Here is a 27,531-nt window from a genome sequence, read left to right as displayed (position 1 = left end):
TGTGACATAATGTATTATTGTACACCGATCAGAATAAACGATTTATTTATTTATAATCTTTATGGTTGTCTGTAATTTCTCAAAGCGTGGCACTATTTGATATTATCCAAGAACAGGTCGATTAAAATTGCAGCAAAACGGAAAGCAAACTAAATATTTTACAGGCAGTCATTTAGAAAAAATCAACATGAAGGTTTGATCTCGACAAGATTTCAAGACATTGACTTTAAAAAATTCTACACTCAGAAAAATAAAAATATTACATATTACAATTAATAAGCGGTCTAATTTTAATCAGTATCACTTTATTTATAGTACTTGATGGCAAAATGATTGCACAGTGGGATCCCATAGAAATGCCAACAACATTATCATACATCATGCCTATAGACCTTTTCTGTAAAGATCTTGTGGAAGTATATGCTAGATCATTGACCGTGTAAAACTATTTCAATCTGTGTTCTACAATGTCTACAGCGATGTGATGGTGAATAGGGAAAAAAATTAGAATACAAATTTTAGACAAGTTGAATCACATGTTAGTTTCAATCGATGGGTTAATGACTTTTGTGCCACCTGGTATAAAACCATTATTCAGATTAGTCCATAATAATTAGAAAATAGATGTTTAATTGCTAAAAAATTGAAATGATTTTTTATGCCCTGAAAAATGGAAATATATTTATTATGTCAATATGTATATTTTTTAAGTAACTTTTCCTTTATAAAGATAAATAAATACTCTTTACTCACTAACCACACTTCACTATTTTTTGAGAATTCTCTGTTACTGCAGTATGTTATAGCACTACAAATCAAATTGGCATTTCAATCCGTGTTATGTTAATTTCATGTGTGATGATATTCACTAGGAATTCACAGAAAATTTTGCCCCATAATCTCATACTGGTTGTGATGGATAGCAGAACTTTAAATGAGGTATACTCAAGAATGTAAATAATTCAGAACATAAAATTATAATCTAGATTACACAATTATTAGGTGTACAAATTTTTATTATTTTACTTGTCGATTTTTGGGTTGAATTAAATAGAGTGACTACATAATACTTTAAGGATATATTTTTAGTATTTTAATATTGCTTGAAATGCATTAGTCTATGTTTCTCAGTTTAACAAAAAAATAAATATCTTTTTATAAGTTAAACGATTTGGTTTATCATAGTTCTTCCCATCAACAATTTGTATAGCAGATAGTCATAAAACTGGCAGGCCAGTAGACCTCTCACTATTACATCTAAATACTGGTGAAGCGAGATGAGTGATGATTATTATATTTTAAAAAGTTCACTTCAAAAGTCTTTTACAATGTTTTTTAAAGATAAAAATAGTGGATTTTGCATAAATGTTCTTTGGATTTTTGTGTAGTAAATAGATTATTAATCTTGCAAATTCAACTTGAAAACTAAATAAATAAAACATTTTACCCTTTGTTTGCATTTGCTCCACAACCCACGGTAAGTTCGTACATCGTTCTTTGTTTCATCTACATTAGCGTTAGATAGATGTGCGAGGCAAATTGAACTTTTCAGATCGGTTACCGTTTTTCATCTCAAAGCTATAAAACATTTCATACAACGTTTTCACATCCACCTAGAATACTATAGAAGGAAAACCATATTACTTACTGAAAACTTATTCCGGGCTTAACAACAAATTCTTTAATATCTTTTATATATAGTATACCTCATTAGCCCAAGATTTTTATTAATTTTTTTCTAATTAAGGAATTTCTGTGTAATAAGAGACCAGAACTATTTAAACAATTCTTCTTTCTTTTTGACTTCATCCAATCATTTAAGCTCTTCCCTTTTTTTATTTAGAATTCAAGCTCTGTAATCCTCTCACTCCCTGTTTTCTCCTTTTCTATGCCTCCTTTACCATTCTTTGTTTTCTATCCCTATCCAGTACAACTTAAATGACCAAATTATCCTAACACCCTTTTGCTCCACAGTAGAATCTAAGGCTCCTATTTTCTTAAGTTCTTATTGAGGTGGTCCAGATCTGTGGTGTTCTCAAATCATTTTGTTAATTTTCTAGTTTAAATTCTTTTTTATTTTTCATTTTAGAAAGCTATGAAATTTCTTAAGTGTATTCCTGACATTCCACAAAGGATAGTAGAATTAATAATTATAGAAAAATTTTAAATCGATTAAAGTATACTTATCAAAATACTGTTTGATAACATTGATGTGGGTCTGCGAGGAGGTCCAGTCAAACGAACATATGATGTTCGACTTGCCCTGCTCTTGTGGGGGGGGGGGGCAGAACTGAGGCCACCCTGGAACTTAGAGGTCAAGAGGAAAACTGGTCGCTCATAAGCGACGAGTCAATGCGGCGTGAAACGCATTGTCGGACCGTGTTGGTGTTCCTTGATGCCGTTGCTTTGTTCAACCGGCATCAGGAGTTTATTTAAGGGAAAGTCTCCTACCTCGCTGCTGTGGTAAGGTACCCGAGAGTTTTGGCTGGCCATCAGCCAATTAAAGCTCCAAGCGCTTTAATGTTGGTGGACAGTACTTGCCGGCAGTCAACGACGTAGGCGTGGCAGCGAATTGCTGTCTTGATAAGATAAATTTATTTTATTGAATGTCATATATATTTTAGTAGTTGACGGGGTTGCGACTACCCATTTTAGAATATACGACTAGTTAGCGGTGGGACACAAAGCAAGTGGTGTGTGGCACCATACTTAGTTCACGCAATTAGGTTAGCTCTAGGAGCTAAACTGATTCGAGGCTCAGTAGCCGTTTGTGGCACAGACATTCGGTATTATGTTTAAGGGGGACCGAATGGTGTGGTGGCGGGAGAAATGCCATGCGAATCAATACATATAGAGCAACTTGTCTTGATTGCTAAATCAACGTCCAGCAAAAACTACGGACGATAAATTAAAAACAATTTTAACATATGAGAAACAAACTACAGTCATGTCTTAGTGGTGCTTGTCGGGCGCTAAGAACCGGGCAAAATGCATTTTTATTCGTGCGAAGGACGGGTAACGGCTGTAAATAATATTTTTAAGATGGAGGCGGACTATTTTGAAACTCCCTTTGAGGGATCTGAAGCGCTCAAAAGTTCCGGGTCCTGTACTGAGTCGCTCTCAAGAAATTACAATAAAATCATATATTTTTTATAAATTGAACGGGTTTTAATTTTTATTTATCATTATTATTCTCTCACGCGTGAGTTTAATGAACACAGGAAGGTACAGGGGACAGAGCTCCCTGACTAGTCGGGAAGGGTGATCAAAGCGAGCTGTGACGTGCTAAATATCTCCTGACTACGACAGGGATGCTAGCACTCGTATGTGATACAGAAGTTTGCTATTAAAAAATTTGCGGGTGAAGCCGCATCGATATCGCAAGCTAAACGAGGACGAGGGATCGCTAATACATAAACAAAAGAACATGTCCTGACTGACCGATTCATCAACGTTCAGTAAAAACTACTGAAGGTATATTTATGAAAGTTTGTATACATGTTCCTCTTGCGGTGTAAGTGCACATAAGAAAGGAGTTTTTTAAATTCCGAGTTTAAAGGGTTAAAATGGATTTTTAATTATTTTTTAAACCCTCGGTAACGAATGAAGATTTCAACTTGATTTTTGGTGGGTGTAATCTACATGTGCGTATCTAAAAACCAATTTTTAGATTATTCGAAATTAAACCTTGAAAGGAGTGAAGAAAGGTAAAAAAATTTGAACAATGATGGAAAATGTTTCCCATTTCCGACTACAATAACTAGATGATCATTAGATTTGTTTGGGCTTGCAAATACTCTTCAGACAAATATCTAAAAACAATTTTAGGATTTTTATTAATTTCGATTTTTAATGGGTGTGGCAGCTCAACCGATGTATGTGCTACTTGCATATGCAACTAATACGATTATTTTATCAATTTTTCGTTTGTTTTGTTTCAATAAAACACCGTTTTTTTGAAAGTTTTTATTTGCTTTTCATTGACTGTATTTAAATTAATTTTCTCACAATAATTTTCTCTACAAGTTTTGTTACTAAATCTTCCGCATTTATTAGTTATTTAACAAAGCTATTGTACTACCAACCTAAAAAAAAAAAACTTGTTTCTCGACACCGAATTTTGTGTTTTACGTCGGATATCTTAAACTACTGGAGTTACAGTTCTGGGACCTGTTTCATTCTATTTCTCAGCTGAAATTACATAAGAATCCACCAACTTTAGTCCTTAATTTGGGTCACAAAAATTACAGTAGGATTTCGATTTATTAGAAGAGCTGAAATCCAGGCGAAATCTTTCTCTAGCCTCGAAAACCCAGCGTTTTCAGAGTTAAACGAGGTGTGTGAGAAAAGTATTGAGATTGGTAACACTGCGAGCGATCTGGAAACGATGTGTCTACCGGTCTGTGCTAGACCGGTTTGTTCATCCCTTCCACTACTCAGTACGAGTTTCAACTCCGTTCAGCCAACACGTTACTCTTGACAGCGCCATCAGTGAAGTTGTGATTTTGTTGTGCGTTACGAAAATTGAGCATCGGAATTCAGATCAATGTTGTCCGATCAAGTTTTGCGTTAAACTTGGGGAATCCGCGAAGATGACCTTTGAAAAGTTGAATCAAGCCTACGGGAAACATTGCTTATAAAGAGCACAGGTTTTCCGCCGGCACAAATCATTTTTGGAAGGCTGAGAACACGTTGAAGATCGACCTCGCTCAGAGAGACCTTCGACTTCAAAAGCTGACGAAAACGTCGAGCGTGTGAGGGTTCTTGTGATATCAGACCGTCGTTTAACAATAAGGATGACGAGTGAACAGGTAAATTTAAACACTTTCACCGTACATCAAATTTTGACAGACGATTTGGCCATGCGAAATCGGTGCCGAAAAGCCTCGCAACGGAACAGAAGGATAATCGAAGAAACGTGTGCGTTGATCTTCTTGAGAGGATTGACAAGAGGATTCACCGGTGATGAATCCTGGATATTTGAGTACGATCCTGAAACAAAGCTGCAAAGCGAAGAGTGGCACACTCCGTCATCTCCTCGACCTAAAAAAAGTCGAATGAGTAAATCAAAGATCAAAAACGTGCCGATTTGCTTTTTTGACATGCGTAAAGAATTTGTTCCTGCAGGACAAACTGTCAGCCGAGTGTTTTACAAAGGTGTCCTTGAAAGGCTCAGGAAAACTGATTCGCGTGAGACCAGACATCGCAGACAAGCGGATGCTTCATCGCGACAATACTCCGTGTCACACGGCCATTTCCATCAGGGAATTTTTGACCTCAAAACGCATTCCTACGGTTCCTCAACCCCCCCTATTCACCTGATTTAAGTCCTTGTGACGTTTTCCTTTTTCCGAAATTGAAACGCGTCTTAAAAGGACGTCATTTTGGAACTCTGGAGACCATTCAAAAGACTGTGACCGACCGGTTGAACCCTTCCAGCGCTGCTACCAGGAGTGGGAATAACGACTCCGCCGGTGTATAGCTGCCCACGGGAACTACTTTGAAGGGGTTAATATTGTTGTTTGAAAAAAATCAAAACTTTGGTAAGTAAAAAGCCAGTCTCATTACTTTTCTCACACACCTCGTATTTATATGATTTTTTTTTCTTTTTTTTCACTAGTAGAACATGTCGTGAAAGTTTTTCCGTTTCTTCGTGGAACACTCTGTATACATATTTTGTATTTTTTATTCTTTATTTCATTATAATTTGTAAATTATAAACTAAATTAACAATTTGTACCGATAAAAGAGATATTTTTGGGCACCCTTATGTATTTGAAAATTTCAATCGGCATATTTGCCGACTGAAAAATATCATTATCTACAAATATTTTTATTTATCTTTTTACGAACTGCTCATCCGATCTTATAAAAATATTAAAATTTACGTTAAGATAAAATTTTTAACATTAAAGTAAACGATACGATTAAAATTTTTCTAAATGTTTTCATTCGTTTATTTATATTATTTTTCAGCTCATCCTAACTGCATCGCTTTCATTACACACGGCGGATTACTTAGCCAGCAAGAAGCTATTTATTACGGAATTCCTTTACTGACTGTACCGATATTTGCCGATCAACATCAAAATGCAGCGCGTGCAGCTGTTAAAGGATTTGCGATAAATTTAAATCGTAAAAATTTAACTGAAAGTTCTCTGTTATGGGCGATAAATGAAATAGTATACAATAACAAGTAAGTGTAAAAAAACCGACAACACAATTGTTTGCGATGCACGGCTTACAACACATACACACACAACTTATTTTAAAATATTTATCGTTTTACTTAAATATATTTTCGTTTATTTAATTCAATGATTCAAGTAAAGCGCGCGCGCGCATACCGTATTTAATTCGCGCGAGTGTGACGGTACTAGCGGCGACCGTCGGCACTAACTAAACTAATGTATTTTCACAACTTAAATAAAACAAATTTTGCTTGTGCGGTCGGCAAACTGGTGTAGCCTCGAGGCTTAACGCATCACGTACCGATTCCACCGGGAGATCGAGTTCGAGACTCGGCCAAACTTATATTCTTTTAATATACTTTAAATATTATTCGTTTATTTAATTCTACCGCTCACCTGTGACATCACAACATAGCAGTAGTGTAGAACATTTTTGGGTGTAGGGGTGCGATTTTGCAAAAATTTATTTTTGCAAATATTGTTATTTTCTAATTGTAAATAAATGCGCCTAAAAAAAATACGACTTGATTATTCGAAATTTCGAAAACTGACGGTTAAGTTGAAAAAGTCAAAATCGGTCCGGTAGTTCTGGAGATATAAGGTGATTAAGAGGCCAACGCTGAATACACACACACACACACGCGTACATATGAACATTAACATCTGAAAAATTTCGATCCGGTTTTTTGGTACTTAGGTGTCAAAAAGTAAAGATCCGGAAAAAACCGCGTTTGCCCGAATCGGGCCGATTACAATACTTTCCCTTCTACAGCTACAGCGCTATCTAGACGGGAAAGAAAAAGTACGCGTTAAAACCGATAAAGATTATAATCCGGCTCAAGATAATAAGTTTAATACGACTCGATATATAAATACTTTTTTATATGTTTCAGGAATCTTTTCAGAATTGTAGTTCTACAACATGCGTAGCGTTCACCTAAGCGATAATAAAGTACCTAGTGATTTTAGCTCACACTATCGTACCTTTTAGCTATTAAGTCAGAAACGTGGTATTTTATCATTCCGGGTGAGCGACTTAAAACCAAACCCAGCCGGCTTGAACCGCAGTTATTTAATTGCCATCTTTAACGCTACTAATACTAGCACTAATATCGGTAGTGTATGTTAGTGCTCTGTCTATTGTTGTCAGTTGTAAACTGTTCACGCTTCATCCTGGTGTAATTTCATTCTTTACAGTCGTGTTTTTCTAAAACGCCGTATTCAACCGAGGAAAGGATCGCTATAATGAAAGCTTATGTGCGTTCTGGATTCTTTCGAGAAACGTGTCAAATATTTGCAGAAAAATTTCCAAATGCCAGTATCCCAACGAAGAGTAGCGTACACGATTTAGTAAAAATAAAAATCCCTTTCGACACCCCGGAAGGCGGAGGTAGATTTCACCGGTGCTAAGTAGGAGATAAAAACAATCGGTTAACAGATCTCTTTATTAAGAATTTAATCGACAAGTAGTGCACGTAAAAATTATTTATTTATTAATGAAATATTTTAATTTGTACAGTCTTATCTTCTGATTACAGCTAGCGGTAGCTTCTCGGCCTTTCATCCGGAGGTCCCGGGTTCGAATCCCGCTCAGGCATGGGATTTTCACACACGCTACAAATCATTCGTCTCATCCGCTGAAGCAATATTAACGGTGGTCCCGGAGGTTAAACAAAAAATTAGGGGATAAAAAATATTTTCACCTTCGAAACTTCAATTTACTCAATACGGCAACGGTTGGACGTGAAAGAAGTTTCACACGTTTAGCGTACGATAAGATGGGCCTTTCGTACAATTCCAGCAATATTTTGGTCATATCAAAAGTTGTTTCAGACAAAAGTTTTAGGCAATGTTTAGAGGACTAACGACCGCTTTAAACCGATTTGATACTGTACCTACTAAGGGAGGTATGATTTTTTTTGTCTTTGAAACCCCATTTTTTCCACTCCTTGAACCGACGGTTGGTGATATCAAACAACTTTACTTAGATAAGTTTTAGGCCCTTTTCCAAAGAATAGTAGGAACTTTAAAGAATTCGATACCTTACTTAATAGCGAAGATATTTTGTTTTTTCGAAAAAGCTCCTCCATTTCCCCACGGTCCGATTTTGCCCATTAACGAACTCGACCGAGATTTTTGGTCGTTATTTTATGAATCAATTTTAAAGTGATTGGCCCAAAATTACGGCAGTTATCGTGTCCGCAAGAAAGTGAAATGTGTATGTATAAACCTTTGAACTGATGGTGGTTATGAGGTCGGAAATGTGAAATTTTCCGGAAGTCGAATCGTGGTACCCGTTACAATAGGGAGCTTTTTTTATGAAATCTACCAAAAATAGCATACAATGTGGTCGGTTCTAAAAGCAAACCAAAACAAAATCTTATAATAGGATTACAGAGATCATAACCAATATTCAGAGAACAATTTCTGTCGGTTTGAAAAAATCAGCAAAGCGGCATTTTGCCGTATGAATCTTCACGATTTAAATTTGAAACCGTACCGTGTAGCTGCGCAAAAAATTAGGAGAAAAGACTAACCAAGATGTCTTAATTATTACGACTGGCTTCTCAAAAAACATCGCTTGTGGACTTACGTCAGACGAGGCACGGTTTCGAGATATTAATTCGCACGATAGCGGATGTCAGATGCTGAAAATCTACACCGAATATTTGAATTGCTACTGTAGACCGAGAAAATTAGCGTACGGAGTGTACTGTGAGCGGTAATTGTTCAGCTGTAATCACTAGTAAGCGTTTTTGCCGCTTTTACAGAACGAATTGTCATCAGAGCTTCCACATTCCCCAGTTATATCGCGCTGCAATTTTTTCCTTTGAGGCTATTTGAGAAATAGAGTTTATCAATCATATAGATGAACTGATGGCGAACTTTCAACAAGAAATCGACTTCACTGACGACTTTTTATGATAGGCGACTCTCAATACTTCGAGCACAGAACAGTCACTTTGAAAATTTTTTTTTGTAAAAATATGCAGTTTTTTCTGATTTAAATAAAGAATTTGATTTAAGTTTACATTTCAATCAGAGAATTTTATATGCGCAACCGTGTTTAGTTTGCGTATCTAGTCTGGTTTTAAGTTGCTCACCCGGTATTACAGTACTCGTTTTTACATCGCAGAAAAGGTTTCGTAAACCTATTATTTGTAGACCGTTGAGATAATATATTTTCTGATCCTAGAGGATCATGAAAGTCAAGTTCCGGCTAAAACCACTCACAGATTTTTTCTACGGGTGTAAATTTCACAATATAGTAACACATTTGAGTCATTTCAAATAAACTAAGTAACATTTAAATGCTTTTTTTTTTTTGTAATTCAAAATACAAGAAACTTTATAGAATGTTACCTTAGACAAATGCGTGTTTACTTCTGTCTTAAAATTAATTAAATTGCCTCCTTGACTAAGTTATTTTTGCTACGGGAAATCCAGTATTGAAATCCATCTCTTGCCGTCATTAAGCGCATGCTTAGTGCGCTTTGTTATAAAAGAATTATAAAAGGGTAGCAGTTCAGCTATAAAAGATTATGTTAAATTTTTAAGTAATGTATTCACAGGCAAGATCTACAACCACGGTACGTCTTTACTATTACTAGCCGCATATATTTCTGTGCGATTAAAGTAAACATGTTATACAAAATTCAGAAAAGCAACATCCTAACCGCATAACTGGATTTCCCTTTTAAAAAAGCTTAAAAATCAGAATATTAAAATAAATTTGTTTCAGTTTGTCACGAAGAATAATTATTTTTGTATTTTTTATTTGGTTTATTTTCCTTTGTCGTACATTTAAAGATCTACTAACGTCATTTTACAACAAAATTTTTTACGAGGTTTTAATTTTTCATCGATTGTTTCGAGTTAAATTTGATTCGATAGTTTATTATAAATTATTTGTGAATACGGTTTCAACAGAGTGAGCCAAGGGAATGGGAAAATTTAAAGGGGAAAACCCAAAACTAAAACACTTGTTTAATTTTATTTACATCAGATTTGAGAACAAAAATGCTATTTATAAAGTACTATAACAAGACCGGTATAACTGACCTGAATAACAGTTCCTACCGATTAAGGAGAAAGTAGTAGAAAATATAATAACAGGAGGAATCCAGAAAGAGGCTAAAAGAAACCCTTTTATTAAAAGTAACAGGTCTGTTTAACAATAGTCTTTTGTAATACTGCCCACTGACACACCTAAAAACACGTCATCCCGTGAGAATTACCGGACCCAGGTTAAGAATGCGTAACCCACCGGGTTTGACTAGTGGTGAACGCGTCTTTCCAAATCAGCTGATTTGGAAGTCGAGAGGTACAGCGTTCGAGTCCTAGTAAAGCCAGTTATTTTTCACGGATTTGAATACTAGATCGTGGATACCGGTGTTCTTTGGTGGTTGGGTTTCAGTTAACCACACATCTCAGGAACGGTCGAACTGAGAATGTACAAGACTGCACTTCATTTACACTCATACATATCATCCTCTGAAAAATTATCTAAACGGTAGTTACCGGAGGCTAAACAGGAAAAAGAAAGAAAAGGTTAAGAATGCATGAAAACGAAAGGGCTCGGTCGATCATTCTCGCGCTTCGAGTTGGGTCCGGCCCGGCAGGTAAAGAAGGACCGGCAGCCGGCCCGGTTGGGTCCGGCTTACCCTAGTAAGGGTAACCTCCGGAGAAGACCGGTTGAAATGAATTCTGCGAAATCAGACTAGGCGAGACGTTATGACGAGGAGGTCATAAGTTCGGCGCGATTAGGATGATGTCATAAGTAATTCCAGTACTCAAGATCAAGAAACGGTTCGGCGAGTTTATAAGTGAAAGAGATAATGTATTAAATTTCATTCATAGACTGTTAGGGTACTTTTATTTGTAAAGAACTTTATAATTGTCTTATCTATTGAATTATTATTGTTAATACAAGACTAGAGGTTAAAAGTGTTAAGAGTAGCGGTCATGCTATGGAATTGAATTCTGGTTTTCATTATTTATCTACCTGCGAATAAATATATTTTTTTTATTATTATTGTCGTTTACTATTATTATTATTAATGATTTGTCTTGTTTTAATTATGTTTTTAACCCGATAAATTGTAACTATACAAATATTTTTATTTGTCAATATCTCAATATCCTGATCGAGCCCCGAACACGCGACAGTGCCTTATAATCATATCAAACCCTAAAAATTATATACTTCAAACGTCTACTTGAGCAAGTATTGATTCTAGAAGCATCTCTCTGAAGTTTCTCAAAACTTTCTGCGACATTTCAAATTATAATCCTACTTTTAAACTCATCACTACATCAAGGTTTAGTTATACATCCTACTTTTTGAAAAATAAAACTCCATAAAATGTAGTCTCTCACGCACTTAAATCCAAAAATTGTGTTAGCCGTGGAATGTCTTAATTTCTTAAGATAACAGATTTCCAAACCGCTTAGCTAATAATGTTTTAATTATACTGACTATTGACTTGCAATAACAGTTGTTAAACCGCCGGGTCGGTTTCGCAAATCAGCTGATTTCGAAGTCGACAGTTCTAAGGTCCAAATCCTAGTAAAAGGTAGATCGTTTACTAGGATCCTAGTTACTTTTATACGGATTTGAATACTAGATCGTGGATATCGGTATTCTTTGGCGGTCGGGTTTCAATTAACCACGTACCTCAGAAACGGTCGACCTGTGACTGTACAAGACTACACTTCATTTACATTCGTAAAATGTAAATCCTCTGAAGTAATACCGTACGGCGGTTCCGGAGGCTAAACAGAAAAATAAAGTAAAAATTATTGCACAACCGTTCTCGTTTTCAAATAAATTCGGTTCAATAATTCCCTGCCATGAGGCAGTACACGAAACAATTTCCTTTTCTACATAAAGAGGTCGCTCCTGAAGCTACTTAGATTTTCAAATGCGAGATCAGAAATTTTGTTTACGTACAAAACCGTTTAAGTAAAAATTTGCTTCATCTGACATCCGTAAACCGGGGAAAAAATTTTCGTAATTTTCAATCTCTTTTTAAATTAACTCAGAAAATCAGTCGCTATTTCTCTAGACCTGAGGTTTCAGTTCTTGAACAAACTGTAATTTACGCGGGTAAAAATACAAATATTTTGATAATATTTTTCATAAAATTCTACACGGTATGTTAAAGCAAACTCGATAAGACTTTGGACAAATACGTCAGCGCTGCAAAAAAGCTTCAACATTTTTAGCCACGCAAACCGTTCTTATTTTACCGACAGGTTTTTTGCGCTGAGAATTTTCGTCTTGAAAATTCCTAACTCGAGTATTTTATCAAACGAGCTGACGGAACAGAAAGACGACGATGAAGATTACAGTCTCAACAAGACTCCCTACAGTTTGGGAAAGGTTTTACAATTTTTTTATACAATTTTACAGCAAATCCAAGATTTTATAACGGAGGATACACATTGTACACTCCATTGTTCCACGGCTACGCAACGGTACGTGAACGCCTATGTGCACGCTTACACAAACCGCAGGCTTGCCTATAGATTAATGCAAAGAAAATTTTCCATTTCTTTGGCCTATTCTGTTTAAAGTCATTGTTACAGCCGTTTTAGGTTTACTATAAATTTATTTATTTTCTGCGTATCGGTGTTTATATGATACGAATATAATATGTCCGGTCCATCGGATGAAATATATAATAATAATGAACGAAGAATGTTCTTCGAGAAAATTTACCCGCATTATTTTTCTTTCACAGAATATCTGTACGACAACGGAAAATTTTCTTTCGAGCTTTATGTCTTCAAAAGGGCGTGTGCGGCAATTAAAAAAAACTTATTTCGCTGTTAAAGAATCTAAGATTTAACTTTTTTTTGTTTTTAGATATCGTGAAGCTGTAAAAAAATACTCAAAAATATTTAAAGATAATCAAGTAGATCCTTTACAGAATGCAGTTTATTGGATAGAGTATATTCTCCGATATAATGGTGCGCCTCATTTACGTTCGCATAAATTAAATTTGCCGGTTTACCAGTACATGTTAATCGATGTAATTTTAATTTTAATTATTGTTATTTTATTATTTGTTATAATTTTATATTTCATATTAAAACTATTAATCCTACGTACTTTTAAAATCGTATTACATAATAAATATTACAAAAATAAAAATATATAGCTATTTTATACAGATTTTATTTTAACATAAAGGAACATTTTATAAAGAAATAAAGAAATTCATACGTATTTATTGTTGTTATGCGGGCCTTATTACTCTTCCACTGCCATTTTTCATAAATTATTGAACCGCAAAAAAATTTACCTATTGCAGATCTTAAAAAACTCACTTAAAATAAAATTGAAAGATTTTCTTTTTTTGAAACGATATTTTGCTTTCGATAAGTTTTTAAATATTTACAACAAAAGGAACATCTTAATAAAAGCCAAAATCGAACGTTACAGTAGGGTAATTAAACCAGAACGACTCTACGCATCGATATGCATCTTCGGTTTGAAATTAGGCGAAATAAATGTAACAGAAAAAAATGAAAAGAAAATCTTAAGAAAACTCCTAGGGCTAATAAAAATAGACGTAAACAAATATATATTCAGAAGTAATAAATATCTTTACAAATATAATGAAACTAAGAAAATGTCAAATTCCATCGGAAAAAGAAGAGACAGATTTTTTGACCGTCTTATGAGAACATCTGATAACAGGCTTATAAAACAAATCTTTAACCGCGTTTACAACAAAAAGATCGGGAATCAATATACTTCGGCGGTTCAAAAACATCTGGAGTAATAATAGAAGATAAAACAAAGTGACAAAAACCGATACAAGATTTCAACGGATCTGAGAGAAGAAAAACGGGAACCTACAGGATTGTAGGACAATACGACAATCTTGTCCTCAGTCGGCCAGACTCAAAAAGATAAATACTAAAAAAATACATAATACGATCAGTATATATTTATACAGATATGATCAAATAAATTTTCACTAACTCTTTCTGAATTGTTATTTTTATTTACTTAGTACCTTCACACATTTAGTTTATTATTGTTCCAAGCGGTTAAATTTGAAATTTTAACACGGAGTTTAAAATTTCTATATTTTTTTTTATAATTAACTACGTTTTATAACAACGGGTTATAAAAAAGTTTTATAACGGTTTTTCCTGGATCCTTTTATACAGTTGTTTCTAAAATGTCAGGCTGGCTATACTTTTTCGAAATCTACCTGTAAAACTAAATAAAAAATATCCTTAGGAAAAATGGTAATTTCTCCTTCGTTCTCCCGCTGTCTGCCATTTTGTTATTTTATATAAAAATTAATATCTCAAGTTCGTATAGAGGAATCGTATTAATATTTGCTAAGCGTCTTGTTAATAAAATTTTATAAGTAGAAAAAAATCAGGACTTAAATACCTTCGCAAATTACAAAATGGCGGCCGTGTTTATTTTTCAATCCGTTATATATCCATAAATATAAGTTTTATCAAATTGATGTTATTTGCTAAACTATTAAGCCATTTATTTTGAACAAAATTACATTTTATTTTTTAAAATTGGTTTACAAACAGCCGAGTTACAGCAGAAAATTGATGTAATTTTGTATTTGTTTTTATGTTCTCCACTTTTACGTTCAGTTCGATTAAATATGGTTTTTATTTATTTTTACTCTAGTATTGTAAATTAATATCAAATTAAGTAATAATTTTTTCACAATAATAATAATCTTAGGTTAATTATTGTAGACGATTAGGTGTAATTAAACGGTTAACAATCGTTAAAAGTTAACAGAGATGCTCAAAGTGTCCACCGTTAGAAATTACACAAGTCTCCAGTCTTTTTCTGAGAGATTGTCTTAACCGTTCAAATATTCCGTGAATATTCCTAATTTCTTGAAATTCATTTCGGATCCTTTGTTGAAGATCCTCAATGTTGAATCGAATAAACAATAATACGTTTCAAATGGCTCCACAGGTAGAAGTCAAGAGGGTTTAAGTTAGGCGATCGGGTAGGCCAGGGCACTGGCCCTCCGCGGACTATCCATTTTTCATGGAAAGTTTCACGTAGAAAATCCGATACGAATTGAAATGTACTGTAAATCCATCGCGGTGAAACCACATATTTTCTCTTAATTGTAGAGGTAGATCTTTCAAAAAATGTGGAAGAAAAATAAATATTAATTGGTTTATTATCTAGTATTAGATTTTATCGTGAGAAAATTATTACTTAATTTGATACTAATTAACAATAAATAAAAATAATTAATATTTAATCGAATTGAACGTAAAGTGGTGGACGTGAAAACAGACACATAATTACAACATCAATTTTCTGCTATAACTCGACTATTTGTAAACCGATTTTAAAAAATAATACGTAATTTTGTTCAAAATAAATGGCTTAATATTTTAACATAACATAAATTTTGATAAAACTAATATTTACGGAGAAATAACGGATTGAAAAATAAATTTTGGCCGCCATTTTGTAATTTGGGAAGGTGTTTAAGTCCTGATTTTTTGCTAATTTTACAACTTTATTACCAAGACGGTGGTTGCCAAATATTAATATGATTCCTCTATCCGAACTTGAGATATACATTTTTATATAAAAATAAAATGGCGGACAGAGAGAGAATGAAGGAGAAATCGCTATTTTTCCTAAGGATATTTTTTGTTTAGTTTTATAAGTAGAATTCGAAATAGTATAGGTATCCCACCGTTTTAGAAACATTCTGTATATAAAAATGAACGTTTCTTGTCCCATAAGCGTTTATATCATTCATCCGATCGCGATGAAACTTTGGTGAGTTGTGCGCACGCCCGCGAAACCCACCGGGTTGATCTAGTGGTGAACGGGTCTTCCCAAATCAGTTGATTTGGAAGACGAGAGTTCCATCGTTCAAGTCCTAGTAAAGTCGGTTATTTTTACACGGATTTGAATACTAGATCGTGGATACCGGTGTTCTTCGGCTGTCGGGTTTCAATTAACCACACATCTCAGGAACGGTCGAACTGAGAATGTTCAAGACTACACTTCATTTACACTCGTACATATCATCCACTGAAGTATTATCTGAACGGTATTTACCGGAGGCTAAACAGGAAAAAGAAAAATGCACGCCCGCGAAGGGTTCTCAATTACTTTTTTAGGTGGCGCACGGGAACGAGATATTTCGAAAAATTGTTTTTACGGCCCGGTTACTTTTATTCGGATTTGAATACTAGTGTTCTTCGGCGGTTAGGTTTCAATTAAAACACATTTAAGGTTAGGCCGACCCGGGATTGTACAAGACTACACTTCATTAACATTCATACTTATCCTCATACGTCCTCTAAAATGGTACCTTGTGGTGGTTCCAGAGGCCAAACAGAAAAGGAAAGAAAGGTCAACCGTTCCTGAGATGTGCGATTAATTAACCAACCACAAAAAAAAAAAAGAGTAGATCGTGGATACAATCTGGGATTCAAATTCATATAAAAGTAACTGTCTTTACTAGGATTTGAATTTTAGGACTATTGGCGTTGAAGTTGGTTGATTTGCAATGAATTTATCACTAGACCAGACTGGTGGGTCAGAGTTAATTGTCTACTAAAGCAGTTCAGTCACCTTGCCACCTTCTTCGAAGTGCGCTTAATAGAATTAATAAAATCGGTAGTACTAACACGAGCTACATGCGTCTTCATAAGGGAATCTGCACGGCTGGGATCCAGCGGAAGCTCACTGTTATATTTAGTGTCATCTTCATTGTGTATTTTATCTTAATATTTCAAGTTTTTTTACATTTAATAATTTATATAAAGTTTAAATCTATTTTTGATTTTATAATTAGGTATTTTTTTTGTGATGCTGCTCTAAACAAGGTTTTACTTGGATCCACCCAGAGGAATCCTGTAACAGTTCCTTTTTCACCGATGAAGTAGCATATCAATTCATTCCTAACACGATGTACTTAATGTATTGTTACTGGGTCTTTAAGCATAATTATGTTAGCCTCTTTGAACAAGTGAATTGTTTTATTATTATTACTTTATTTATAAGCTTTTTTTTTTTAACAGAATTCTAATAATTTTTGTGTCAACTTATGAAAATCTACAGGAACACTATTTTCTGGTTGTGTGAAACTGACACGCAATAAAGCAGGACAAAGTTTACACAGAGGAATACGAGTAAAAGTAAGTTAAGGTTAGAAAGAAGGAACAAGGAATAATATAATTCAGAATACTTTACCAATTAATTAGCTGTCAACATAACTAACTTACTTTATTATGGGTTTTTTTCTTAATAATGATAGACTTATTTAAAGACATTTATATTTACATTTTTTAAAATTTATTTAACACTTTTGTCATTAAAAATTGTTCACGTAACGAAATTATAGTTTATACAATAAACCGATTATTTTTTTCAATATTAATTACAGGAAACCCCAAAATGAAAGGAAAATATTTAGGTGGCCAGTAAGCGGCAATATCTTGCAAAATTTTTATATTTAAGTCGCACTGCCGCCATGTGATACGCACTCCTGTACAAATCGATCAATTGACTGTAGATGCAAACCGCTTCTTCGGCTACAAATATCTCCATGTGCATTCAATTGTTCGGGTGTGTGACCGCGTTTAAGGATCAACAAAAGTTTTTGAGCGATTCACAATTAGATGAACATAATTTTCTGGGAGGTTACGAATCCCAGTGAATGCAATTTAAGAAGACTATGTAACAACATGGGATACAAAAAATACTACAGCGGTAATGTAATCGGAAACTTCCGAGATAAAGTAAACAATCACATACAACGTTAGAATTATAAGTAAAATATAAAATTAAGCAATTTCAAATATTAACATTTCTTGACAGCTAATGGACTAAGGGGTCCTTTCACTCTCCCACGAAAAAAGGATTTTTTATCCCTTTATAGCCGTTTGAATAATACCAGAAAATATATTAGCTATCAGGGAGGTATTAATTAATACTAAAACATTCTCCTACTGGCACATAGTGGGCCATGTGATTTGCATCAACGACTTTCTCCAGGTAAATAAAGAATCTTTTTTTTACTGCTAAATATTATCTTATAATTCTTTCTTTATTTCATAAAATTAAATCTTCTAATTCTTCTTCTGCTATTAATATCCTTTTTCTTATTAATAAAATTAATAAACAATAATAAGTAAATAAAAATAATCTGTAAATTAACTGACAAAGGACTGCTTCTAGGAGGAGAGAGTAGCTGTGCGCAGCCGCCCGGCGCACCACCATTGGTTCGCTCTTCACCAATAACAGCTTAAATAAAAATGTGAGCATATACAGCAAACAAACGAACCCACGCACCATACTCTTTTATAGAGAGCGAAGTCTGACGTGACCTTTCACTCCTCTCTCTTTCTGATTTTCTGAATGCTACTTTCACTACTACCACTTGTCTAATTACCATTCCTAAACATTAATTTTCAACTATTAATATATGATCTAAACCGGTTATTAGCTGTAACTAGGAAAAAGGTAGGCCTATCTCCTCCCACAAAAATGTTACATGGTTTATGTTTCACTACAAATGATTTTGCCAACTGAACTAAATAACATTCATGAATTTAACATGTGCTACCAACAACTATAAACTATACAACAACTATACAACAACTATAAAAGCTTTTACAATGAAAAGCTTCAAAATCCTGAACATTTTTGGCCATTTCTTGAGTTGTTATTTTTCAATACAGCTCTATCCCCAATTTTTCCATTTTTATCCCCAAAACAAATACAAATTGTTCGTATAAACGTTCGAACGAATGAATCATTCGTTCGTTGTGCACTGCGCGCAGCTGCCCAGTGCACATGTTTCCGCTCTTTGCCATTAACTACTAAAATAAAAATGTAAAGACATACAACAAACAAACCCACGCACCATCCTTTTTTGTGGTTAATATATCTATTTTCTCAATCTTTGTTGTAGAATGTATCACACATATTTATATAAGTTACGATCAAAATGAAATAACTGTGTTGTTAAAAAATTTATTTTATTCAAGTATTAATCTTGTGCATTTATTTTAAAGCATAATTCATACGACATGCTTCTGGTGGTGTAAACATCTGCATTATATATTCACATGCACTAATTTGATTTTTGTAATATTTTCATTTTAATTAAAATACCTTATAAAATGCAGATATTATTTTCATTTGACTTTAGTTTAAAATTCATTTATTATCTGCAATCAATTTTTTTAATATTAAGCAATAAAACACATTAGGGCCAGTAAAGGTTGAACTAAAGGAATAGTGTATGAACCTGGTTACACCGTTAAACAGTAATAATTGATTAGAGAATTGGTAATAATCGGTAACATTTTTAGTAAATGCTATTTTAAGTAATATCCTTTTATGAATCATGAGACCTAGCTAATGGTGAGGGGGCTTGAATGATCAGTGGTACAGAGTAGCTGGACCGAAGGTGCAACTATATCGGAGAGGTATCTGTTGAGAGCCAGACTAAGGAATGAATCCTGAAAAAGGGCAGCAGCTCTATCAGTAGTTGTTAAGGGAGTAGGTTAGGAGGACTTAAACGGCCATATCATCATCACTCAATCTTCTGAGTACTGCGCAGCTGAAAGGAATGGAAAACTACAGCTGCTTCTTTCCCAAGAAACTGTAACTCTGCATTTTCATGACAAACACGGAGGTGCCTCTCTTAATAAAATATTCCAGAGGTCAACTAGTCCACCGTTTGGATCTCCAGGTGGGGACAACTAAGGACAAGGTCACCAGAAAATTAAAAAATAACATTCTACAAGTCGGAGCATAGAATGTTAGTAGTCTAAAAAAGGTTGATAGCTTAGAAAATTTAAAGAGGGAAATGGATAGGATAAAGGTAGATATAGTAGAAATTAACAAGGTTCGGTGGGAAGAGGAAAACAAAATTTGGCCAGGTGATTTTAGAATAATTAACTCAGCTTCAAATAAAGGGGAGGCAGGAGTAAGTTTCGTAATGAACAAGAAGGTAGGAAAGAGAGTAGAGTATTTGAAAATGAATAGCGATAGGATCATTGTAATAAGGATAAAGTCAAAACCTAAACCGACGATTGTTAACATCAATATGCCTACAAGTGCCCATGATAATGATGATGATGATAAGATGGTGTGTATATGAAGAAATTGACGAAGCAATTAAACACATAAAAGGGGATGAAAATTTAATAATAGTTGGAGATTGGAATGCAAGCATTGGAAAAGGCAATGAAGGAAATATAGTGGGTGAATACGGGCTGGGGAAAAGGAATGAAAGAGGGGACCAACATATAGAATTTTGCACAAAGTATAATTAAGTAATTGCCAGCATCCAGTTTAAAAATCATAATACAAGAATATACTCATGGAAAAAGGCGATACTGCAGGGTATCAGATGTATTATATCATGGTTAAGCAAAGATTTAGAAATAAACTCATCGACTGCAAAGCTTACCCTGGAGTAGACACTGATAGCGACCATAATTTAGTGATTTCAGAGGATACATTGCAGCTGATGGATGAACGTAGAAAATACAAGAATGCTAGTGTTGAAAAAAAAAAAAGGAACTATCGACAATTAAGAAATAATATAGACAGCAAATGCAAACTAGCAAAAGAAGAGTGGATTAAAGAAAAGTGTTCAAGTGAAAAGAGAAATGATCATTGGTTAAATAAATGAAGCATATAGGAAAGTAAAGGAGAATTTTGTGGTATATAAATTAAAATCTAATATTGTGTTAAACAAAGATGGTACAATGATTTATAATATGAAAGGAAAGGTCGATAGATGGGTGGAATATATTGAAGGGTTATCTGCAGGAAATAAATTAGAAAATGGTCTTATAGAGGAAGAAGGGGAATTTGAAGAGAATGAAAGGGGGGAAACAATACTGAGATCTGCATTTAAGAGAGCATTAAAAGATCTGAATGGCAGAAAGGATACTGGAATAGGCAGAATACCAGCAGAATTACTGTGCAGTGCAGGTGACGAAGTGATGGATAGATTACACAAACTGGTATGTAATATTTAAGAAAAATAGCAAGTTGTGTTAAGACTTCAAAGAGTGTTATAGTCATGATACCAAAGAAAGCAGGAGCAGATAAATGTGAAGAATACAGAACAATTATCTTAACTAGTCATTCATCAAAAATCTTAAATAGAATTCTGTACAGAAGAATTGAGAGGAGAGTGAAAGAAGTGTTAGAAAAGCAATTTGGTTTCAGGAAAAGTATAGGGACAAGGGAAGCAATTTTTGGGCTCAGATTAATAATAGAAGGAAGATTAAAGAAAAACAAACCGACATACTTGGCATTTATAGACCTAGAAAAGGCATTCGATAATGAAGACTGGAATAAAATGTTCAGCATTTAAAAAAAATTAGGGTTCAAAAACAGAAATAGAAGAACGATTGCTAACATTTACTGGAACCAAACAGCAACAGTATTAATTGAAGAACATAAGAAAGAAGCTGTAATAAGAAAGGGAATCCGACAAGGATATTCCTATCTCCTTTACTTTTAAATTTTTACACACAACGAGCAGTTAATGATGTTAAAGAACAATTTAGATTCGGATTAACAGTACAAGGTGAAAAGATAAAGATGCTAAGATTTGCTGATGATATAGTAATTTTAGCCAAGAGTAGAAAAGATTTAGAAGAAACAATGAAAGGCATGGATGAAGTCGTATGCAAGAACTACTGCATGAAAATAAACAGGAACAAAACGAAAGTAATGAAATGTAATAGAAGTAATGTAGATGGACCACTAAATATAAAAATAGAAAAGATTACAGAGGTAGAAGAATTTTGTAATTTTGGGAAGTAGAATTGCTAAAGATGGACGACGCAGGAGCAACATAAAATACTGAATAGCACAGGCAAGACGAGCCTTTAGTCAGAAATATAATTTGTTTTCATCAAAAATTAAACGTCAGGAAAGCATTTTTGTTAAGTCTATGTTAGGAGTGTAGCTTTATAAGGAAGTGAAACTTGAATGATCAAAGTACCTGAGAAGAAAAGATTAGAAGCTTTTGAAATGTTGTGCTATAAGAGAATGTTAAAAATCAGATGGGTTGATAAGTGACAAATGAAGAGGTGTTGTGGCAAATTTATAAAGAAAGAAGTGTATGGAAAAATATAGTTAAAAGAAGACAGACTTTTAGGCCTCATATTAAGCATCCTAGATTAGCCATTTTGATTCAGAATATGTAAAACAAATTGTTACGAGATGTAGGATGTATACTGAAATGAAATGACTGGCACTAGATAGGGAATCTTGGGGGGAGCTGCATCAAACCAGTTAAATGACTGAAGATAAAAAAAAAAATTAAGTAAAACAACACTAGTCATTAATCTTTCATGCGGTTGTACTGCACTGAAAGTGCAATGGCAACATCAAACAAAGTTGTTTGGTGTTCTCACAACAGTGTTGAAAAGATGAAAGCTCTGTCCCTCATTTACTTTTAGATGTAGTATGCAATGAAGATAAGTTTTAAATATTTGTGCTATATTATATTTTATTGAGTACCTACTCAAACAGAAAAAAGGTAAATAAATAAAGGTGTACAAGGTGAAGATAAATAAATAGTCTTAAATAATTAACTGTACGGTTTTATAACATGCTAATTATTATTATTAAATATTTTTGAACAAATTTGTGTTATAACGAAACAAGTATAGTTTGATTATTCTGATTAAATTATAATATGTTTCACAAAAGAATCTAAGCACAAACCATGGAAGCAAAATGAACTGTTCTGGCATTTGCCTTACAACCAAGGGAAACCATGGTAAAACCTTGGTTAGAACATCAACAATATTTAACATTTTCAGCGTCAAAAAAATAAGCATTACAATCAGAAATAATTATAAGTTCTTACAATTATATTACATTCTGAAATAAAATAAATTAAGAAAGAAAAACCTCATATTTTTGAACAATTTCTTGTCAAGAAGGAGCCCTACAATTAATTAATTAATATCAAACATTTACAAATGTCTTTACATATTCACGATTATAAATACAAATAAAAACCAAACCCTTGTTTTGATATACAAGAAATTAAGTTTTAATACCTAAAGGTATACTTGTTGGGCAACATGAAAGTTACAAAAGTAACATATATATATATATATATATATATATATAGCATTAATTTTTTTCAAACCCATTACCATCTAATAATTATCAATAACTTATAGAACCAAACACTGAGAAGAGATATAGGGTACCTCAAAGGCATTATAGAAAACATTTCTGCGCATTTCCCTCATATATGGCATTATATTGTAATGCCATATTACAATATATGGCATTACATATATTGTAATATGGAATATTACAATATACGTAATATTGTAATATTACGTATTGTAATATTACATACCTCTCTGCTAACTTTTATTACAGGAGAAACATTCTATGAATATTAAATGTATAATGTATTGTAAGACTTTTTACAATAACAAAATATATTACAGAGCAGCATGAAAAATACAGTAACACCAGAATTATTAATAATTACGATCGACTCATTTTCAAATTACAGAGAATAAGTCTTTTCATAACTAATTATCAGCAGCACCTTTTTGTAGAGTTTCCACTCCATCCATTCAAAAGGAAAATGGGTTAATCATTTTGAATAGCGTGGAATCTGATTTTTTCTTTGTGAAAACTGAGAAAAAAAATACATCATTCAGTGTTTATTATAAATAAATAATTACATACACTGCAATAAATACAAGGTATACTTACATTCTGTTGTCTACAGATACCGACTCAAACTTAAAAAATTAATAATTTTAATGCAATTTTTTTCATCATAAAACAGAATTTGAAAGTATCTTTATTATATTAAATTTTTAGAAACTTTGTACCGGCCAAAAACCAATATATTTTAAATAAATTAATAAAATTTTTAAAATAAAATTTAATTTAACCCTGTATTATTTAAGTGAACATATTTTTATAACTGCCATGGAAAACTAGGAAATGAAGAATAAAATGTACATATCTTCACTGGTAAATATATTATCAAAAAAAGAATTAAATTTAATTATAAAACTTACCTAATCTTTAAAGATTTGCAAATAAATTTTGACAAAATTTCCTAATCAAAACTGTGCTAAAGAATGGGGAGTCCAAGTGTAATTACAACTTTTGGCTGATTTAGTAAGAAGTACTAAATATAAGGATATTTAATAGAGTTAAAAACCGGAGAGGAAATTACAAGAAAAGGAATACATTCAATTAAGTTGTTTTAAGAGGTACAACTCATCAACAACATTATATTATATAATGTCTGTCATAGAATAAGCAGCAACTATTAGCAATACTGATCTGGAAAGTGGATTCTTTCTAAACTTTCCTGTTTGCAGATCAAAAAGTTATCATTTAAAAAACAAAGGATGAATAATCATCATTGTATAAATTAAGTGGATTGGAGGAAGGTATCATAAGAAAAAACAAAAGTTATGATGTGTAAGAGAAAGAAGCATGTAAAAAGTAACATTACGATTATAAATTTTGATTAACATACATACATTAGGACAAGGACCAATAATCTGTAGAATTAATAATAAAAATTAAAAACACAAAGTTTGGTTATTTTCTAAACAGATCTCATACGCATTTTACTTTTATTATTAGTTTTAATTTTCATGTAAATTTACAACCAAAAGTTACCAAAGTTATCTCATTAAAAAGAGAAATAAATACTGTAGTTTTCGCTAATTAAAATCTTTTATTATTTTAAATATTACGATATACATTTTGAATACACTTCTTTTAGAGCGAAATCTTATCTGTAATTTCATCTTATCTGAATTAGCTTACAAAAAAAAAAAAAAAAAAATTATTTTTGACTTTACTATAAAATTAAAGTGATAGCTGTTCTTGTTTTAGACTACTTCTCTAATTTCTTAAAATTTATTAATATGTAATTAAACCATCAATATGAAGATTAAGAGGTTAAGAAAAAATTATAAACATCCATCAGATCATTTTTTTTTTTTGTCTTCAGTCATTTGACTGGTTTGATGCAGCTCTCCAAGATTCCCTATCTAGTGCTAGTCGTTTCATTTCAGTATACCCTCTATCTACATCCTACATCCCTAACAATTTGTTTTACATATTCCAAACGTGGCCTGCCTACACAATTTTTCCCTTCTACCTGTCCTTCCAAAATTAAAGCGACTATTCCAGGATGCCTTAGTATGTGGCCTATAAGTCTGTCTCTTCTTTTAACTATATTTTTCCAAACGCTTCTTTCTTCATCTATTTGCCGCAATACCTCCTCATTTGTCACTTTATCCACCCATCTGATTTTTAACATTCTCCTATAGCACCACATTTCAAAAGCTTCTAACCTTTTCTTCTCAGATACTCCGATTGTCCAAGTTTCACTTCCATATAAAGCGACACTCCAAACATACACTTTCAAAAATCTTTTCCTGACATTTAAATTAATTTTTGATGTAAACAACTTATATTTCTTACTGAAGGCTTGTTTAGCTTGTGCTATTCGGCATTTTATATCGCTCCTGCTTTGTCCATCTTTAGTAATTCTACTTCCCAAATAACAAAAATCTTCTACCTCCATAATCTTTTCTCCTCCTATTTTCACATTCAGCGGTCCATCTTTGTTATTTCTACTACATTTCATTACTTTTGTTTTCTTCTTGTTTATTTTCATGCGATAGTTCTTGCGTAGGACTTCATCTATGCCGTTCATTGTTTCTTCTAAATCCTTTTTATTCTCGGCTAGAATTACTATATCATCAGCAAATCGTAGCATCTTTATCTTTTCACCTTGTACTGTTACTCCGAATCTAAATTGTTCTTTAACATCATTAACTGCTAGTTCCATGTAAAGATTAAAAAGTAACGGAGATAGAGAACATCCTTGTCGGACTCCCTTTCTTATTATGGCTTCTTTCTTATGTTCTTCAATTGCTACTGTTGCTGTTTGGTTCCTGTACATGTTAGCAGTTGTTCTTCTATCTCTGTATTTGAACCCTAATTTTTTTAAAATGCTGAACATTTTATTCCAGTCTACATTATCGAATGCCTTTTCTAGGTCTATAAACGCCACGTATGTTGGTTTGTTTTTCTTTAATCTTCCTTCTACTATTAATCTGAGGCCTAAAATTGCTTCCCTTGTCCCTATACTTTTCCTGAAACCAAATTGGTCTTCTCCTAACACTTCTTCCACTCTCCTCTCAATTCTTCTGTATAGAATTCTAGTTAAGATTTTTGATGCATGACTAGTTAAACTAATTGTTCTGTATTCTTCACATTTATCTGCCCCTGATTTCTTTGGTATCATTACTATAACACTTTTTTTGAAGTCTGACGGAAATTCCCCTTTTTCATAAATATTACACACCAGTTTGTATAATCTATCAATCGCCTCCTCCCCTGCACTGCGCAGTAATTCTACAGGTATTCCGTCTATTCCAGGAGCCTTTCTGCCATTTAAATCTTTTAATGCTGTCTTAAATTCAGATCTCAGTATTGTTTCTCCCATTTCATCCTCCTCAACTTCCTCTTCTTCCTCTATAAAACCATTTTCTAATTCATTTCCTCCGTATAACTCTTCAATATATTCCACCCATCTATCGACTTTACCTTTCGTATTATATATAGGTGTACCATCTTTGTTTAACACATTATTAGATTTTAATTTATGTTCCCCAAAATTTTCCTTAACTTTCCTGTATGCTCCGTCTATTTTACCAATGTTCATTTCTCTTTCCACTTCTGAACACTTTTCTTTCATCCACTATTCTTTCGCCAGTTTGCACTTCCTGTTTATAGCATTTCTTAATTGCCGATAGTTCCTTTTACTTTCTTCATCACTAGCATTCTTATATTTTCTATGTTCATCCATCAGCTGCAATATATCGTCTGAAACCCAAGGTTTTCTACCAGTTCTCTTTATTCCGCCTAAGTTTGCTTCTGCTGATTTAAGAATTTCCTTTTTAACATTCTCCCATTCTTCTTCTACATTTTCTATCTTATCTTTTTTACTCAGACCTCTTGCGATGTCCTCCTCAAAAATCTTCTTTACCTCCTCTTCCTCAAGCTTCTCTAAATTCCACCGATTCATCTGACACCTTTTCTTCAGGTTTTTAAACCCCAATCTACATTTCATTATCACCAAATTATGGTCGCTATCAATGTCATCAGATCATAAAACAGGAAAAGAGTGCGATTGAGCTAAAAATGAAAGTAAATGAGTTCAACTGATGTTCTGAAGCTACTATGATGAATCTCAATCACTGAACTGATTATAAAATTCAGTAATTTTTTTTAAGTTCATCAATC

At 33.3% G+C, this 27,531-nt stretch overlaps 1 protein-coding gene across 5 annotated transcripts in view; it reads left to right on the top strand.

The window, feature by feature from the left end:
- LOC142325618 (UDP-glycosyltransferase UGT4-like) overlaps positions 1-17,459 on the top strand; it is a 44,816-nt gene extending 27,357 nt beyond the window's left edge. For 4 of the 5 annotated variants that reach the window (XM_075367604.1, XM_075367603.1, XM_075367602.1 and 1 more), the window contains 2 exons: positions 5,977-6,196; positions 13,063-14,191. In XM_075367604.1, coding sequence (XP_075223719.1) covers positions 5,977-6,196; positions 13,063-13,357 — 515 coding nt within the window. In that variant the 3' untranslated portion in view covers positions 13,358-14,191. Of the gene's footprint in view, positions 1-5,976; positions 6,197-13,062; positions 14,192-17,292 lie in introns of those variants that run through there. The other variant, XM_075367601.1, reaches the window with a different exon arrangement.
- The last annotated feature ends 10,072 nt before the right edge of the window (positions 17,460-27,531 follow it).

This window comes from Lycorma delicatula, chromosome 5 (genome assembly GCF_047948215.1).
Source record: "Lycorma delicatula isolate Av1 chromosome 5, ASM4794821v1, whole genome shotgun sequence".
Lineage (NCBI taxonomy): Eukaryota > Metazoa > Arthropoda > Insecta > Hemiptera > Fulgoridae > Lycorma > Lycorma delicatula.
Note: the sequence above shows the minus strand (reverse complement) of the source record. Positions and strands in the feature narration are given on the sequence as shown.